A 19,751-nucleotide genomic window follows, 5' to 3' on the forward strand; every position below is an offset into this window, starting at 1 on the left:
CTCCCTCTCCTCTTCCTCGTTCTCCACATTGTCGTCATCGATGTAGCGAAAATAGGGAACATCAAATGTACAGATTTCTGAACTGCTGTCCTCATCATCATCATCATCATCATCATCATCATCATCGTCCCCCTCATCTTCATCATCTATATCCTCTTCTGCCTCTGCAAGCGTCGCTAGCTCGGTGGTCATCTTCATATCTATACACTTCCGCAGGATCGGCCCTCATCTAAGCTTTGCATACCCAGGAAGGGTGCTCTTCTGTGGGATAAACTGCCTTGCCGTCTGCTCCTGTCAGCTTGGAGCTCCAGAGATTAAAGCCCTCTCTCTGACAGCTTCTACAGTAGCACTCGGAGGGAACTGATTGCTACTGAAGATGCTGAGCACTGTATACACACTGAGGTACACACACACATACACACACCCACTTAACCTGCCTGTCACTGACACTCCCTGCATTGTGCCTTAGGTCTTGGCACACACTGGCCTAAAACACACAAACACAGACACTGCACAAAGAGATCTTCTTAAAGGAAATGCACTTGTTCAGACACACACACACAAATGATCTTTAACGCACACACTGATTCGTAGATGGAGGTAAACCAGTCTTGGTGTCATCTTTGTTTCTCTTTCAGCTGGAAACAAAAAAGCCATTCTCTTCTACCCGCTCTGTGCCAGAAGCTAAAGCATACATTATCTTAGACGCAAACACACGTATACACACAGCGTTGACAGCACCACTGATACTTTGCATGTGCTTGCAAGAGTGTGCGGTCGCAACTTGAGAAGTAAAAACCTGAAAACAAGAGGGAGGAGTACTATGATTATGTTTTTGTTGCTAGTGTTGGTTAAGAGGGCTCTTATTATGTAGGAGGAGGGACTGACCTCTTGTCGCAATCCTCCTCTCTGGACCCGCCCCCTGACGACGTGGGTGAGGGCCGGTCTGATGGCGACGTCACTGATGATGTCACTCTCCGCAACACCAATACGTCCCGTCCTCTCTCCTTCAGACAAACCCTCCCCACTGCCTCCTGAGAGAGAAAAAGAGAGAGGGAGAGACATGTCACAAAGCGAGGCAAGGACAAAACTGTTGGGAGGCGATTTAAGGGAGTGAAGACATTGGATACTGTTTTCAAACAGCAGACACTTTAATCCTTGACAGGCAATAAAATCCATGTCATGCATCTGTGTCTACTTTATTTGTACACTCACTGTGTGTGTCCACTCTTTATTGATTGAGCAGACTGATCAATGAAATCCCAGTCAGCGCTTATCAAAGCTGTGCATACCAGGAAAGAGAACCAAATACCTGTGTCCAGAAGAGGCAGACGGACACACCAGCCGGGCCAAAAAATAAAGGCCTACAGTATTTCTAGGGTTGGGTACCACTCACATTTTAACCAATACCAGTAACGGTTCCAGCATGAGAAATTTAGTACCAGTTCCCCAAATTTGTTACCAGAACTCAACAGTACCTTTTTGGTACCAAACTTTCTCTGTAGCGGTCACTTACTAAAATAAAATGCAATTCTGCTTTTTTGCTCTTTTCAAATCACCAATGAGTTAATTGTCTATCTCTGTCTGCTCATCTAAGCTAATACTAAAATGATAGAGAAAAGAAAATGGACCAGTTGCCAAAACTATCGCTGCAGATCAGTGCTGCGATACTGGCTGGTGGGGAAGCCAAAGGAGCCGTAAGCAAAGAGTCCAACAGAGGGGCCAACAGATGAAACGGGTGACAGAGTGGGTGTTGGAGCCAACAGGGCCTCCTGTTTGAAGTTAAACTACGTGGCTCTAGCTGGGTTTCAGTTTTCGGGGCATTTCAAGACACTTCCACCTCTTGTTTTAACCTAGCATTCTCACCCAGATGCACTCTCAGGTTCCAGCATTTAGCACTGATGGATTTGATGTAAATCAGTTCATAGTAGATCCGACATAATTTGGTCGCTACAAGTACATTTTGGTACCCAACCCTGGACGAAGGTTGTAGCATAGGCTGAGGAAAAAACATTAAACATGGGAGCAGATCCGAATCATGGAGCAGATACGCACATTATTTTTCACTTTCGTAAACACTGCAAGATAGGGAATTTGGCCGTGGCAGAGGTCCGCACTATCTAAGTGTACTTGTAGTTAGAAGATGAATTGGTCTCTGTGTATATAATGTCCGAAATGCTACGGATACATTTGAGGTCATTTTCCAAGCTGTGTCCTCACTGTGTCGAGTATTGAAAAGTTTAATTTTCATCTGCTCAAAACATACTATCTTCATCACAACTCTTCATTGACCAACTTCAAGAAATCATAATACGAAAAATGTTTTTTACATAATGTCTTTGTTTAAAAACACAAATAGCCATATTGAATTAATATTAATATCGTCATGGGCCTCAAAAGTAGGGCTGCACAATACGCGAAAAGAAAGATCAGATTGTGATTATTTCGACAGATACAGCATTAAAATCGCGATATGAGTCACCCTTATGACTGGATTATGATGTGTTGGCCGGGGCATCTCAGTAGTACCACAATGCTTCATTCATAATGGTTTGTTGTGACACATTATACCTTTAAAAAAAGCAGCTCCTGTGATTTGCCATATTGTGATTTAGATAAATCTTCCAATAATTGTGCAGCCTTACTCAAAACTCCAATATTAATCAGGCTCCAGTGTCCAGACCTGTTCAATTAAGATTAAAATGCTTCTCCACCACCTTCACAAATGCAGCACACACACTCACTCAGCAGTCCACACATACAGACACAGGTTGTGTTGGCACCATCACGGGGAAGTATTGCATTTCCTACCTTCAGAAGAAATGCTATTGTGTAATAAATAACAATGGAGACAACTAGAAATGTGGGCTGACACTTGAAATGATCTCCTGCTCCAAAAATGAACAGCAACTTGATCTGTGACTTCGGCGCACACACACACACACACACACACACACACACACACCTGCAGTGACAGTGGCACAGAGCTCCAGATGGACAAAGGAGCACAATAAGAAACAGCCTGAGGAGAGGTGAGAAAAAGGAGAAGAGAGAGGGGGATCAAAGGCAGAGGACGGGAGCAGGAGGAGAGATAAAGAAGCAACGTCTCTCTCCCAGCTGCTCGTTGCAGTCTCTGTCGCAGCCAGAGGGATCGAGCAGCAATCATAACTGACACAGAGAGCTTTCTATGCAGGGCTGTCTGTTGCACTGTTTCTGCCTTTCACACATGCAGATAGATTAAGTAGGAATGCACACAGTTTTGTTAAGTCATATATTGTTATATACATTCCACGATTTCATAATATCCTGGCAATGATAGTTTTTAAAAAGACAATCACATGAAGCTTGAAAAGAGTCCTAAGGTTCATTAAAAGTGCCAAAGTACAGTAATCAACTGTGATGTACGACATCATGGAGCCTTAACGCAGAACACTAATACAATCACTGATACACTAACTCTGTAACAACAAAAACAAGTCAATAGACAGCCTGACAGGAACAAAGACACGACCACGCCAACTCGCACGCTATCTCTGTGAAGGTCTGATGAAAGGAGTTGTCTGATCCTAAGAGACGGCAGGTGAGGACAAAACAATTTGCCCAAAGTGCTCTGTCTGTGTGTGGACATGCACTGATGACTCATCCGACTGGAGTATGATACAGATGTTCAATGCACTGAGGTCACTGAAGTCTCTCCTTCAGCTATGTTGGCGTGTGAGTATCACACTTTCATCTGATTAAAAACGATATGATTCAAAGTTTGTTTCTTTTTATTGCAATTCTGCCAGATCGTTGCCTTTTATTCAACAGATCTGACAAACAGTACAAAATGCTACATAGTCCAACCTAAATTTAAATTATCCAAAGGTTTTGTCCATTTTTACCTAAATCGAAAGTTTAAGGACTGAGGTGTCCTATATCCTATACATGTCATACAGCACTTTGAGGCAAATTTGTGATTTTGGGGCACTTAAAAAAAACAGTCACTTGTAAATCTTCATCTCTATGTTGACTGTTGGTTGCTGTGTCTCAAATCGGCTACATCTGTCAGTACACTAACATGTACTACTGTGTACACTCCTTGCTTACGTACAAATTCTGACAGGGTTGTGTTGTCTCAAATTGAACATGGCTGTTACACACTTAACGGAGATGACAATCACAAGATGTGGTAGCTTCTCTTCCTCTGCTTCGCAAATCGCAACCAGGCTGAGCATTATCGCCAACATTTGACAAACGATTGTCACTCGACAAAATATCTGCTTGTTTGCTCACTTGAATACTTCTGTATTTGTTTATTTATTGTATTCATCGCACATTTCTATGTCTATGAATGTCTGTAGCTGATAGTGGCTGTCGCATTTTGCAATTATTTACAACTTGTCAAGCAACTGACCACAAACCTAATCCTACAATCTACTGCGCAGAAGACATTTTAACATGCATAAACACCAAACATAACCAGAGTTGGGTAAGGGTTACTTTAAAAGTAATCAAAGTACTTTACTGCGTTACTCTTTTTTAAAGTAACCAGTTACTTTACTGCGTTACTCCCTGAGTAAAGTAACTCTAGTACTTTTAAAGTACTTCCAACGTTACTCCCTGAGAAAAGTAACTCAAGTACTTTTAAAGTACTTTTGAGTATTCTACAATTTCTATTGGGCAATGGACCACAGGGCACTAAGCCTATATTTTTTTGTCTCCAAAATTAAAGTTATGGACCACTTGCCCTTCACTGAGATCCAATTCTCCCATCACAGCTGTCACTTTGACCAGTAGAAACACAGAACAGTCTGCTGCCATAGACAACTGTATGACAACAACACCCCAGCATTTTTAATATTTCCTCTAGGGATGTTACCACACAGAGTAAAAGGGGGAAATGATGGTGTGAAACAGCAGAGGCACTTTGTCAACCCACTGAGTTAACGTTACTGTCATTAGCATCAAGCTAACAAACCATGTTACATCGTCATGGAGACGGACATAAAGTAATAACATTAACAAATAGTGGTGGGGCTTTTACTCACCACAACTGCAGAGGCTCCCAGCTTCATTTGAAACAAACTACATTATAGACGGTCCGTTATTTATTAATCCCTCTGTGTGTGTATATATTTACTTTTTATCCGCTCCGTTGTCTTTGTAAAGTTAACATATCGCGCTGTCATTTCAAACTCAACACTTCCTGAATTTCTTTCAGATTAAAAGCCCCTTATAACCTCGGCTGAGAGAATATTTCCATTTTCTAAATAGGCTTTTATTGTGAAATATTTGTAGGAACTTGGTTGTGGAGGATACAGTAGCTTTAATGTTTACGTACGGTGCTCCAAATGGAGCTCCTGCCATCTGCTGACGCTTTTAGGTGACTACAACAACATTTCGGCTGACACATGAACAGACACAAATAATAGTAAAAGTAATAAAAATAGGACAAGAATAACCCGATGACATCACACACGCCATGAAAGACGACCGGGAATAATTGGTGAGTACCATCGTGTTGTGTGTCATGTCTGTCGGCCAAGTCACGGCACGATTTTATGACTCCACAATCATGTAATGTGACATAGTGACTTTCAGAACGGGAAGAAGAGTTGTGTAGTGTGAACCAGGCATAATGCAAGTCTGACCTGTCTGTCAGCGAGTCCTCCTCCACTTTTTTTTAGACTCCACCATAGACAACGGCAGCATTTCTTCTGCCACATAGCTAGCCACAAGCTTCATGGCTTCTTTCAGACTGATAGGTTTAACATTATTTCCTTTATTAGAACCAAAAGACAGCCGTTGCTGTTTTGGAGCTGAAGGACCAGCGTTCTAAAAGTAACGGAAGTAACTGATGGCTTGTTTGAAAATGTACTCAAGTATTTGATTACTCAAACAGCAAACTAACACATTACTCATTACTGCAAAAAGTAATCAAAGTACTCTTACTTTGTAACACGTTATACCCAACTCTGAACCTAACCAAGCCCATAGATTGTATAGCTTGTGCCACAATGTAACGTCAATGCCTGATGGCAAAATGTGCCACTGTCAGCTAGCTCGCCAGCTTGCGTTACTAGTTATTTGGGATACCAAATTTGTTCAGAATTAACCCAATAAACAAACTGATGGCTTCCAGACAACAGTATAGTGGTAGTGAAAAGTACACATGTATATTTGTACAATGGTGTTTGCCGACATTTAATAAGTTTGAAATATGTTTGTGGTCCTGCCCCTTCTGCTCCATAGGCAACATGGTGCCCATTAAGAGTGAGAAGTGTCCACGATTCCAGACTCAACTTTTTGTACTCACAGCGCGCTGTATTTGACCATACTTCTCAGTGTGAACACACACACGCACTCTAAATAGTTAGTATAAGACAGAAGGATCTGATTTGAGACAGCACATTTACATTACAGTTAAATGATAATGATGATATAACACTATTTTCTATTTATTCTGATACCTTATGATGACTCAGTGTAGAGGCGTTCAGGTAGTTCATAGGTTAAAAAGAACTTGCCGCCTACTGCACGGGCTCTGGTTTGCATCCTGGTAGCCAAGCCTGTATCTTGGCTGACTACTCCCTAAAAAAACAAGCCTGGAGGTGTTAAACGCAGCACAATATCTTGTTCGGGACTCCATTTTGAGTGCCTTCGACTTGGTAAGACAGCTGAAGCTTCTTTTAAAAGGTCCAGTGTGTAGGATTTAGGGGCATCTATTGGCAGAAATGGCATATAATATTCAAAACACTGTTTTTATTAGTCTATAATCAAAAAACAAAACACTGTTTTCGTTACCTTAGAATGAGCCGTTTATACATACAGAGCGGGTCCTATTCTACACAGTCAACCATGTTTTTCCTACAGTAGCCCAGAACGGACAAACCAAACACTGGCTCTAGATAGGTTCATTTGCGTTTTCATGTCGGCCACCATGCTTCACCTACATGCCTCAGGCATGGGGGAAGTTTCAGTTCTGCAAACTTACTGCTGGATGCCACTAAATCCTACAAACTACACTAACTTTCAGTCCTCCTATCCAGTTATCATTAACTCAAGACAAACCTCTTTATTATACTTGTCATGAAGTACAGTATATACAGTAGAAGACTACTAGGTCTTCAAAGTGAACCCACCTGTGGACAATGTGTGCTTAAGATTTCATAGGGTAACATGCTGAAATTAAATGTCCTCGGGGATTAGCAACACAGAGATGCATATAGCTGATAAATACGGCACTGACAGCTGATGTAAAGAGATCTGACACTGCATGCCATTAATTACAATTTGGGCTGGCACCCAGACCGCACCCAGCGGCCCCGATGTGATGCCAAGATAACAAGAGTTTTGCGGCTAAGTGGGGACCACATCATCTCGGGTTCAAATATGAACCAGGATGCATTATGACAAGTCTCCCTCTTTATCTCTTCTGATCTTTCCTGTCCCTCTAAACCATCAACTATCTAATAAAATAAATGTGCAGGAAAAAAAACGAAAAAAGAGAGATTATGTAACCAATTATAACTACTGGAAATACAAAGAAGAAAACACCGTGCTGTGTTCCTGATACAGTAGCAAACTGTTGATCCTTCTGATAACACACTCGCAGTCTTTATACAGATGCCAAGAAAAACAACTTTGAGCCAAGAGTGGAGGAAGGCAGGATTATAAAACACATACACACACCCAAGATCAAAAGGCTTCCAGAAAATGCAGCAAAACATAAGCCAAACTTACAACATTCCCACTATGCAAATGCATATGCACACACACACACACACACACACACACATACACACAGACACACAGACACACACACACACACAAATAATCTGTAAAGAGTTAAGTGCAAACAGCAGCTCCCAAGAACAACATTAATTTAGCCTGAGAAAAAATGCAAGGCATGAAAAGGAAAAATATACAAAGAAGGCACTTGAACACTGCAGAGAGGAGGGGTCAGATTCAGAAAGTTATGCAACACAGAGAGGGAGAGGGAGAACAAGAAAAGAAAGCAAGATGAAAGGCAAGAGACCAGGACGGAAAGTGAGAGACGTGGAGGAGTGTGGGGAAAAGTGAGAAACACGAGAGGCAGTGCGCAAGAGACAGAGAGAAGTTGTTTGAATCCAATGAGTTTTATCCAAAGGAGCCGATATCCATCAGCTGACACGTCAATTAATTATCTTTGAGAGAAAGAGAATCTTGAAAGAAGTGATTGATTAGTTTCTTTACTTTCAGCCAACAATGGCAGCATGTCAGAGTGTGGCATTAAGAGAAAACAAATACATAAAATTAGAGCTTTGATTGTCTGCCCGAGCCCGATTGGACCTGACCCGACCAAAGAGGTTTGGGCTGGGCTGTAATTTGTCTGTATTCCACTGGGCTTTAATCAGGTCAGGTTTTTCCCCAATTAACCTGTGTTTTTTTAAACTGGCAGTTCTCGTGCATAATGGCAGAAGCCGCCTTGGACTGAATCAAGATGAAAACAGAGAGAACCTTGGGAGAGAGATAGAGCACAGGTGTGAGAGGGATAGAAAACAAGAGAAAGAGAAAGAGCTCAGGCTCAGGTCAGACTTGGACAGACACCATGAAGGTTCACGTAGGGTCGGGCCTGATTTTTTTGGGCCCATTCAAAGCTCTCCATAAAATTATGCAATGAACCCTATAATGGGTTAAAACAAGTTGGGTATTACATTTCTGGATAGACATAACCTTTAAAGACAAAATGTAAGGATGTCTAAAACCACTTCCAAACTGCTGTATGTGTACTGTACGAACGTCTATAACTGCTTCTGTGAAGTCAGGTCTTGGGACTGTCACTTGTTCTCAGCTAACAGGTGTGTCCGTCTCTTTCCTTCCATTTCTTCGAATCCCTTCCTTCAATTCAACCATCTGTATCTCCACCTCGTCGCCACCCTTCCCTCCACACTGTCACCTCTCTACATGCAAACTATTTCTCTGTTTCCTCTCCTCGACATGCTCAAGCCAAGTCTCTGTCTCTGTTTCTGTCTTTGAATGGTCAGACTTCATGCTCTAGAGGTTTGAGATTTTGGGGGGAGAAAACAGACACCAGTGGACATGCACTTGCTGTGCCCCTCACGGGTCATAAACTGAGGACACATCTCTCTCACTCACACACACACACACACACACACACACACACGCACGCACGCACACAAAATTACGTAATGTACAGAGGAAAGGTGGGCCTCACGGAAAGCCTAAAGGAAGCACTCTCTGTTCCCTTTGTGTTTCTCTGTGTGTGTGTGTGTGTGTGTGTGTGTGTACATGTGCATGCGTGTGTGAGTGGTGTCTGTGCTGATTGTGACCAAGCCATATCTGTGTTATGATAGCTCCCAGCCTGATTCCTGGAAATAATGGATAAGAATATGAAAACACAATGCTTTTCGGCCAGCAGCAATCATTCGTGCAACCCTGCGCGCGCACACACACACACACACACACACACACACACACATTAGAAAGTAACACAAGCTACCAAAAAAGCCTGTGTGTGTGTGTGTGTGTGTGTCATGTATGCTGTGTCCTTGTATAATCCCATGTGCAGGTTGACCTCTGGTGAACTCTGACGGCTTTATCAAATGTGAAAGTGAACAAATGCAAGTCTGAGGTGACTAGAAGGCAGAGATGCACTGCACTGACACATGAGTTATATCACCATGGAAACAGCCCACACCGGTTTGTCAGAGCTTGTCTGTCATGGAAAAAACAGAAAACTCAAAAAGGAAAAAAAAAAAAAAAAAATCACCATGACAACCCAGTAAAAGGAGAGTGGTCTTTGTGGTGAATTGAGCTAGTTGATTGGTTTTGGTTTCTGGTACATAGTGCAGCCTGAGCTGGACAATGAACATCTTCTTACATTTATTGTGCATGGCTGAAAAGCATCATTCCTGCGCACACATATGACGATAGATCAACATGCGATTCCTTTATACTTAGAGAAGATCTAAGGGCTGTCTACACTAACAGCCATAACTATAACGATGACTGCGAGCATCCACATTCTGTAAACGGTGGCACCAAGCATGCTCTGGATGCTCCAGTCGTGTCTGCAGTAAATTTGTATGGATTTTGATTGGTTGTAAGTTTTTCTATAGTTCATAAAATCACTCTAAAAGTGATCCCAACAATACCATTCGCCACTGTCGTTGTCGTTATAGTTTTTCTTGTACCACACCATCCACTAGAATGATTTTTCAAACGATTCATTTATAATTATTGTTATTGTTGTGTTCACCTGTTGTGTTCGACCAGCTACATTATCGCCAAGTCGCTGCTGAAGTGCTGACTGTACGTGTAAACATCATCAAGGGCTTGTGTGTGTGTCGACTACTTGCAACAAGGCACCTCGACTGAACATCATCTGAAGTTTGGATTTGATCAAAAGGTCGATACCTGAGCCCCCTTTAACGTCATTTCACCGCCCCATGTGCACCGCAACGCACAGAAAGCTTAGCACAGCATCAGCTAACTATGCTAAATAAGACAGTACCAAAGCTAGAAACAAACTTTATGACTGGTTGATGTTTCATTACATCAATGGAGCGCTAAAAAAAAGGTGATTTGATGTTGTTTCCAATTTTGTCTGACCTGAGAAAAGGCAAACTCTTGGGTGTTTACTTTAACCAAGCAACAGACAGGGCATGTGTGTGCAGACTGAGGGATCTTTGAATTGCATCGGCGTTTCATCATTAACCTCTTAACATTAATTCAACAACTCTGTTCCCAACGTTTTCCCTCAAATCTCGCTTTAAATAAAGTTAAAAAAAAGTTTTAACATTAAGTATTATTTATCTGTTTGCTCCAGGATTCTTTGAAACATTATTACGTATGTCTATATTTGAACTGAAAACAACACAGTTTCTTGTGCAGAATTAAATACACACTTCCCTGCAATCAGGCACAAAACACGTGTGTTAGGAAACTTCATGATCTGGACTAGTGTCTAAACTTTAAACCTTGATGATTAAGCAGTAAATAAAAATGTAGATTCACTATCATCACAAAATGAAAAATAATAATCCTACTTTAAGGTAAAGTCTCACACTGATAACTTTTATCCACATATGACTTTAAATCATACTTTATGAGACTGAAGGCAAATTGTTTTACAAATTTAAAGGTTCTCTTTAGTTTCTGTAGCAAGGCCGTTAAAAAATATAATATATAACTACTTGAAAGTGAAATCAAATGCACTCTGGAAACTCCCCAAGGCCGAGCTTCGGTCAAACTCACGGAGCCGACGAGATGTATGGTAGATTTCACAAACACACCCATGGTGATGTGGGGTAAAATCAGACTGCGCTCACTTCGTTTCCTGCCCTCAGGTGCACTGTAGAGCGGGATTATACAGTACAACGCTCCTCTAACACCACACTCATTATGTGCACACACTGACTCAGCCTGCCAGAGCACCAGTAGTGCATGAACACACACACACACACACATAAGCTCCCACACATGATTATAAGCTCTAGCCAGCAAGCTCACACACGACATAGACACACACACACACACAGTACTTTACAGACTGTGAAAAGGGTATGAGATCACATTGCGCTAAGCCATTATTAACACCCACATTAGACGAGCTAGAGAGCTGGTGGTTATTTAATCTAAAGCGATATGAATGAAGCAAAGCTCTCTGAGTGCATATGCAATGATAACTTAAGTTAGCGTGCGTATGTGTGTGGGTGCTCAGGTGATGTATGTAAGTGAGCAGGCATGTTGTAAATGTGTATGTTTGTGTGTGTGCAACCCAGTCTCCTGGATGTTTATATGTTGATAAACTGCTTTCTTAATTACGTTGTTGTGGCAACGTAATCACTGTCTGGATTATGGTTTGACTGTTTTTCTCTCAGGTAACGAAACACTACACTCATGTACGGTGTAGGCTTCAGAAGGACATGGGTGGGGAGGATAGTGTGTGTACAAAGTGCAGGACCTTCACACCAGAACTTTGGGTTCGCGTCCAGACTCTTGTTTTAGGCAACAAATGCAGTTTGGTTAAGGCTGGGGGAAAATGCAAAATTAACATAGATTGTGACCAGCTGAAACTTCCCCTTGTTAGAATTCCTTCAGTGTTCATTGTTCAGGACGTTTTAACTGGGAGCCAAACCCGCAGAGGTCTCCTCCTCTTCAAAACAAACGGACCAGGTGATAAAATCTGAATGTTTGGCATGTCGGAGACGGGCAGCTCGCCCACCACATGTTTTCTTATGCTCACCTTTTTTCTGAGCCAGACATTGAGGAGGTTTTAAACAGCAGCCAAATTATCCACAGCAGGTTCTTCCTCTCCAAAACAAACGTACCCGGTGATTTAGACCAATAAAGACACTGAATAAAGTAGCCTCATGTTGCAAATCAGTGATTTTACTGACGCTGCTCATCACAGACTTCTAACTACAGTGGTTGACATGAAAATGCAAATGGCCTTATGTAGAGTGATTCTTACTTTCAGGTATACACTAAAGAAAACATGCTTCCTATCTTATATTCCATTTCTGCCAAAATATCCCTCTAAGTCCTACAAAATAGATCTTTAAATTAGTTGGATATAAATGTAATTTCTAGGAGACAAGGCTGGTGTGTGTGTCCTTTAGATTCCTGATGAGGATTAACTCACATGAACCCTGACCCCGAACCCATGAGTAACTCATACCTGAAGTGTGTTTGTATGTGTGTGTGCTTTACAGTGATGACAGTAATGACAACATTTACCACATGATGACGTCCATCACTCTCTACTCATACTAACCATACAGCCACAACTCACTCTGCAGATTACATGGGATGGAGACCAACAACTTTACAGAACAACATCACTGCTTTGGTACACTGTATGACATGAATGACACTTCAAAATGTAAGTGCCACTGTAACACTCTCTACTCACCGCCTGGTTCCTGTCAGGCAGCCGGTAGTTGTGGTTCTGCAGCAGCCGACAGCCGTCCTTGGCCAGCCTCTGAACGGCTTCCAGCCCCAGCCGGCTGGTCAGCTCCTCACGGCCGCACACGGTCCCCATTCCTCCGCCACTGCCGCCACTTCCACTGCCATCCCGCAGTGCACACACCCCGCCCAGCTGCAACACAGGTGGCAGGAATACATATCTCAACCCACAGTCCCAAGACATGGTGGAGACGCTTAAAAAGTATTGGTGGGATGAAGGTCAAGACAGTTCAGAGACTGGAAGCAATTCGGGCATAATCCAGAAACATGCACTGACAAGTTTTCAGTTGTCCCCTTATGTCCATGTGAGGAGAATGAGATGAAATAATGATCCTTGTTCTCTCCCTAATTCTTCCTTGTCTCTTATTCTCTCTATCTATCACAGTCTGTAATTCCCTTTATCTGTTGCACTTCTCTCTTTGTCTCAGTCTGACTGCTCTGTGTCAGAGGATCTGGCGGAGAAAGAGTGAGTGTGTGTGATTAGTAGTATAAGTGGGCGGGAGTGTGTGTCTGTGTGGGAAGAGTGTGTGTTGGGGGGGTGTCTGTCTGTCTCCTCCCCTCTATAGCTGGGACTTCAGAAATGTGTTAGCCATCCTGGCAGCCAAACTGATGCAGACAGAAAGTGTGTATATGTGAATATGTAACACTGATCTCTTGGAAAAGGGAAAGAGAAACACAAAGCAGAAAACCCAAAGATGTGAAGCGGAAGGGAAAGAAATAGAGAGAGACTGAGAATAGATTTCATTAGAAGAGCTGCAGGACACCGGATAAACTAATGGCTTTGTCCTGGGATAGACCTGGCGACAGAAAAAATGACTGTGTTTGTGTGTGTGCTCCCTAAGGTGCTGCTAGTATGATGGTTATCACCGGTGGCAGGCAGCCTGGTTTGTTTATTTTCCCTGGAAAAGGGAGAGAGAGGGGATATTTCATTTGGCTCTGAGTTGGTTAACCCTTCCTGTGAGCTCGACTATCCCACGGTGCCATGCTCCAGCAGAGGGTATCACAAACACACACACACAGAACATGATAGCATACTCCCACGCTTCATTTTGTTTACTAGGAAAACTCCCCCCAGTGACAACTCTTATCTAGTAGAGTAGCCACACACACACACACACACACACACACACAGAGACAATATATCAGAGCCACAGCCCCCTGTCCCTTGCTGCTTCCTGTTAACCTGTTTTCAGCTTCCCGTCCAAGACACAGAACACATAGATAAACCTGTCTGTGTGTGTCTGTATTGTACGGCTGTCTCTGTCTACCTCCTTCTCTCTCCCAATGTACCTATAAGTTTTCATTGGTCTCTTGTGTTTGAGATCTATGGCTCACTAAAACTTTCAGCAGGCTGACGGATAACTGAAACTAAAGCAGCCGCGTGTGGTTTATTGTCCTCCTTCTCATTATGTCACATAAACTAAACTAATACTCATGCTGCCACTATAATCTGCAGTGGTTCTCAAACCCCTCAAAAGGATTGCAGGATGAATCCCACAGCCCACCGAAACAGAGAGTGTTGCGTAGCTGGTGCAGCAATTTCCTCATCTTACGAAACCAGAGCATCTCACTCATCGTGGTTGGGTACCGCTCACATCTGAACCGAAACCAGTACTGGTTCTGGTTCATGGAATTTGGTACAGGAACCTTTTTGGTACCTTTTTTCAGTACTTTACTTTCTCTTTTGTAACAGAAATGTATTCTTTTTAACAAGCGGCAAGGCGGACATTGTAGACTAAAATGCAATTCTGCTCCTCTGCTTTGTCTAATCACACAAAGCTAATCTTCTGTCTGTCTGTCTGTCTGTCTGTTTGTGTGTCTTTATCTGCTCATGTAGCAGTGACACTAGGTCATTACTAAAATAAAAAAAAATAGACCAGACACTGAAACTATCCCAGCAGATCGGAACGGCACATCAAAGCAGCTGCACAGCTACACGGCCGGCTTCCCGACTTTGGGGCGTATCCACCTCCTGTCTGAAGTCAAACCTGGTGGCTCCATGGAGCTCCATTGCTGGCTTCGAGGCTTCAGTGCTCTTTGTGGTGCTTCATGCTACTTCTGCGTAAACCCAGTGTTCTCACCCAGATGTGCTCTGGGGTTGCAACATTTGGCACAGATGGATTTCAAATGAATCTGTACTCGGTAGTACCAATGTAATTTGGTCGATATCAGTAAAAGTTCAGTACCCAACTTTATTCATGTGTGTCTCTTTTCTCTCCTCTGCCATCTTTATATGCCAGGTCATTATTTGGTAGAGCAGCTTGTCTCTAAAGCTGGACATACACTGGCCAATTTCTGACCCAATTCTTGAGCCGCACAACTCATTTTAGAGTTGGACTGTATTTCGGCTTCGTCGGGCATCATTTTCCGTGCAGTGTACAGAGGGGAGCGAAGACCAACCACTCTAAAATGTCAGAAATTTTGGTCGACCATCGTCAGGCACAGTTGAAGCAGAGTTATGAGTCGCCTGGTCGATTCTCCAACGTCAGTGCCTTTATTCTCACTACACCTGCACAAAGTGGCAAAATTCAGCATCTGAAAGGTCCACACCTTGTGGACAAAAAAAAAATGGAGGCCAGGTTGGTTGTGCTGTGGCAAAAACATCTGTGCCCGTTTGATGTTTCCTCATTGGAAATATTGGCAGATCTTTAGCAGCCTGGTACATACTGTGTGAGCACACAAATTGTGAGCTTTGCCTTTACCTCACAATTTACTTGTACACTAGAAGTCATAGACACATGCAACTGGAGACAAGGACAAGGGGGTCGCACAGAGCCACATCTTTGTATTAAGAGCCAAAAGCATGTGAACCACTAATCTAGTACTATATATGTTATTGTGTTTAAAATATTCTCTTTTTTCTGTTTCTTGTTTTCTCTCATCTCTGGTATAATCAGAGGATAAATAATTGATGGTGAACGAGCGCTTTCCACTGTAAAGAGATGGGACCAGAAAGCAAACCTTCCCCTGCACTCTGCTCTGACCCCGTTTTCTACATTCAGCGAACTCATGGCTGTACACACACATGCACACACACATGCACACACAACTTGCACTCAGTGACCTTTAAAAGAGAGCAAGGTAGTCAGAACAAGCCAATTATGATCTGTTATTATAAATGTCGTCAGCTGATCTGTGTTGGAGATGACTGAGTTCAATTTTAATTGGCCAGTAGTGGTCATACTGAGCGTTGTCCAACAAGCAAGCAAACTGTGGAGCAGCACGAACAAATAAATGGTAACTGCTTTGTCAAATAATGATTTTCACAACGACAGCATGTGTTCATAGGCACAGGCTGAGGAAACAGCAGCTTTGCATGTATTTCAGTGATACTGTATAGGCGTTACACACTTCCGTGAATCTATGGCATAAATTACTGTAATATTCATCAGTTTCCCCTCATGCTTAATGGAAAAAAAATCGAAGCAGCAGATTTTACAAAATGCATGACCCTTTCCTTTAAAGCTTTCCATAAAAATCAGGAATTCTTCTTTCCAGGACATCTGAAACTTGATTAGTACTTCTTTCTCTATGTACTCTCCTTTTCTCTCTCCACCTCTCACACACTGAGGAGGATGAGGATGAGCAACTCTCGTTCACATTGCGACATTTGGTGTAGCCGTGTGGTTGTGCGGGTGGAAACTGTACAGTAGCATTGTCCAGGAAGGTGTAAAAATTTGGGAGAGATACTGCAGAATTGTGACCTTGGAGGAAAATCGGGGGAGGGCAATGAAAAACGCAACTCTCCCAGGAAAATCAGGAGCAAGTATGGTACCACACCTTTTTGTTTTTTGGCTATGCTGCATGTGAGGAGAGGTTGTCCAGATCTTCCTGTCTTGACGATTCCCAATCTCCACTGCTATTACACCAAACTGCAAGCTTTATTTAATACTTTATTTTCCCAGTGCAGAGGTATCAGGAACATTTCTATGCTAAATTGGATTGGCTTTACTAACTCTTCTGTAGGCCAACTTTAAGCCGATTGTGCGCCGTCCAGATTACCCAGTAAAATATAAATGTTGGATTGGATTGAAAATTAACTAAAGGATCAAGAGCAGGGGCAAAATAAAATGAAACATGACAGGGACATTAGGATAAGTAGGAGTGTGTTTGTCTGTGTGTGTGTATTACCGGGCTGCTCTCCTCGCTAGGCGTGCGAGGCTCCTGTTGGCTCGTCTCTGTCGTTTCAGAGTCCTGCTCTGATACTGCAACCAACCACAAGCAGAATCGAGTTATTTCGGACAGATATTCACACTCAACATTGTCTTTGTCACTTTATGTTCAAACAAAACATACCAAGAGAACTTTTTGGGGAAGCACACCCACTCACTCACACTCTAAATGTATACTTACAAGCTTTGCGAGTCTTCCGGGCGAGAGCAGCCGCTAACTCGCTTTGTACCTGTTGGTGAAAAACCAAAGATAAATGATTAATCAAAACACACAGTAATGACGCAGCAATATGATACTGCATTTACCAGTCGTCAGACACACACATGCACACACTGACCGTAGAAGTGAGCCTCTCAAGAGCTTTCATCTGGAGAATCTCACTGCAGATGTCCCTGTTGCCTTCAGAGTCCTCCTCTGACCTTGGATAGACACACACAGATACACACACACAGAGCTTTACTTATGACTGACATGTGCATTATTCTGCCTCTCCAGAGAAATAAGTTCCTGCAAGGCTTTGGTCCTCTCTACGCTGCCCCCTGGTAAACCTAGAGAAGAACTACAGTCTACAAACACATCTACTTCTCAGCTAGATGTTCATACCTGTGGACCTCCACATTTTTTCAATATATTCAAATTGATTTAAGTGGACAGAAGCCTCTTCACATTATATAAATGAAAGACATTAACAGTGGCTTCCCTGTGGTTGCTCACTGGTTTCTTAGAGACCAAACGAGTAATGACTCTGATCCCAAAAATGGACTAAAAGGCAGACATCTATAAGACCTGACAATTGTTGCTCAATCCTATACTAAACATTGTAATGAAAGATGATTAGACCAGAAACAATTAGGCAAATATCTGCACTTAAATTAACTGTTTCAAACACAATTTACAAGTCTATATGGTTCCAACTTCCTGTTTTCTTCAATTTACATCGTTGTAAGATGAAGTATTTTTGTGTTTCTGACCGTTAATCAGACAAAACGAGCCATTTAAAGATGTCACTTAGGGATACAGGAAATTTTAACAAGTATTTTCCATCATTTTCTTACATTTTATAGACTAAAAGATCAATTTAAAACATAATCAACCTTGGGCTAGGCAATATATCAGTATTACATCTATATCATGATATGAGACTAAATATTGTCCTAAGGCCCAGACTGTTGCGTCGCCTAATGTGGCCTGTGTCTTAGCCAAATTGTTGTTCTTGACCACACCTGCAAAGACTACAGCCAACGGCCAGCTAGCACGAACGTTCTGCGCCTGTGTGAGAGGAAATAACTCTCCATACCAGCAGGTGACGGTAGTCTGTATTCATCATTCAAAGAAGGAAACTGGAAGCAGGAGCCAGATATCATATTAACAACACGACCCGTTGTTGAAAGAACAAAGAATTAACTGTGCACCAGCGAAGAATGACACAAACAACTACGAATCATCTCTGCTAAAGTGCTCAGTGGCTTAAAAAATAGTCTTGCCCAATATAAGAAGTTTGTTTTGATCTCACGGCCTCTTGACTTGACTTGGCCTCATGCACTCTCATGCACAGAGCTGAACTGCCAATCAGGGTCACCAACATCTTGGTGCATTCAGATCCTGGTGTCCTGGTTTTAATGGCTGCATTACAGTGAAGTAGTGTAATTTTCTGAATTTACCATACTGTTCAATTACTTGCCTTTACCCACTTAGTCATTATATCCACATTACTGTTGATTATTGATCGAAAATCTCAGTGTAAATATTTTGTGTAAGCACCAATAGTCAACACTGCAACATCGCTGCAAAGCTGAAATCGAGGTATTTGTTCAAAAATATCGTGACATTTGATTTTCTCTGTATCTCCCAGCCCTAAATAAATACATGTATTGCTGCAGCCCTAAACATGATAAACACGCAGCAGCATTTTCTTTTCGGCAGAGTGGGATCTGCCCGTTTTATTTTCCCTCCCATCTGTCTCTCTAGTTCTTCACTGTTTGGATGTCTTTGTAAGGAGCATCTCTCTCTGCACTCCTCTTCTCTCTTTCATGTGGTTTTCATTTAAAATAGCTCCCAGACACACCCTTCTATTGATGTTAGCGAGACTACATGTGTGTGTGTGTGAGTGTGTGGCACTGCGGCGGCTGTGTGTACATGTGTTCAGAATGTATATAGATGTGTAACTTGTGCCGAGGATTTTTTTTTTTTTCCAAGCCCGAGTGCATCTGTGAATACATTTGTGTGTATCCCTTCATTTGTGTGTGTGTGCTGTATAAACAGGTGGTTGTTTTGGGGTAAACTCTGCGTTATTCCCACAGCAATAATACGAGGTTGTAGAGTTTGTCTTCAACAGCGGCAGACTGCACCCGAGGGCCCCTCATCTAATATGTTCTCTTACAAAACCACTGTTTGGATTGGTCTCCCACACACTGCCTCACCCCCGTTCAAGAGACACACACTTTCTCAAGCGAGCACACACAGTCACACAGACCAATTTGCATACAATTTGGATTTTATCAACAGATCCCAGTGGCACTAGTAATAGTTGTGAAGGAAAGAAGCACTGTGTGACTGTGTGTGTGTGTGTACACTGTAATCTGATAAGGGAATGATAAATGCAGAAGCGGGGGAGATGGTGATAA

General features: G+C 42.4%; 1 protein-coding gene across 1 annotated transcript in view; it reads right to left on the minus strand.

Moving 5' to 3' along the window:
- rapgef5a (Rap guanine nucleotide exchange factor (GEF) 5a) overlaps window positions 1-19,751 on the minus strand; it is a 65,693-nt gene that overhangs the window by 21,496 nt on the left and 24,446 nt on the right. Inside the window, exons 6-10 of the mRNA XM_050034269.1 lie at window positions 17,465-17,546; window positions 17,308-17,356; window positions 17,086-17,159; window positions 12,902-13,087; window positions 889-1,034 (exon numbers count right to left, since the gene is read on the minus strand). Of these exons, the coding sequence (XP_049890226.1) occupies window positions 889-1,034; window positions 12,902-13,087; window positions 17,086-17,159; window positions 17,308-17,356; window positions 17,465-17,546 (537 nt within the window). The remainder of the gene's footprint in view (window positions 1-888; window positions 1,035-12,901; window positions 13,088-17,085; window positions 17,160-17,307; window positions 17,357-17,464; window positions 17,547-19,751) is intronic.

This window comes from Epinephelus moara, chromosome 22, assembly GCF_006386435.1.
Source record: "Epinephelus moara isolate mb chromosome 22, YSFRI_EMoa_1.0, whole genome shotgun sequence".
NCBI lineage: Eukaryota > Metazoa > Chordata > Actinopteri > Perciformes > Serranidae > Epinephelus > Epinephelus moara.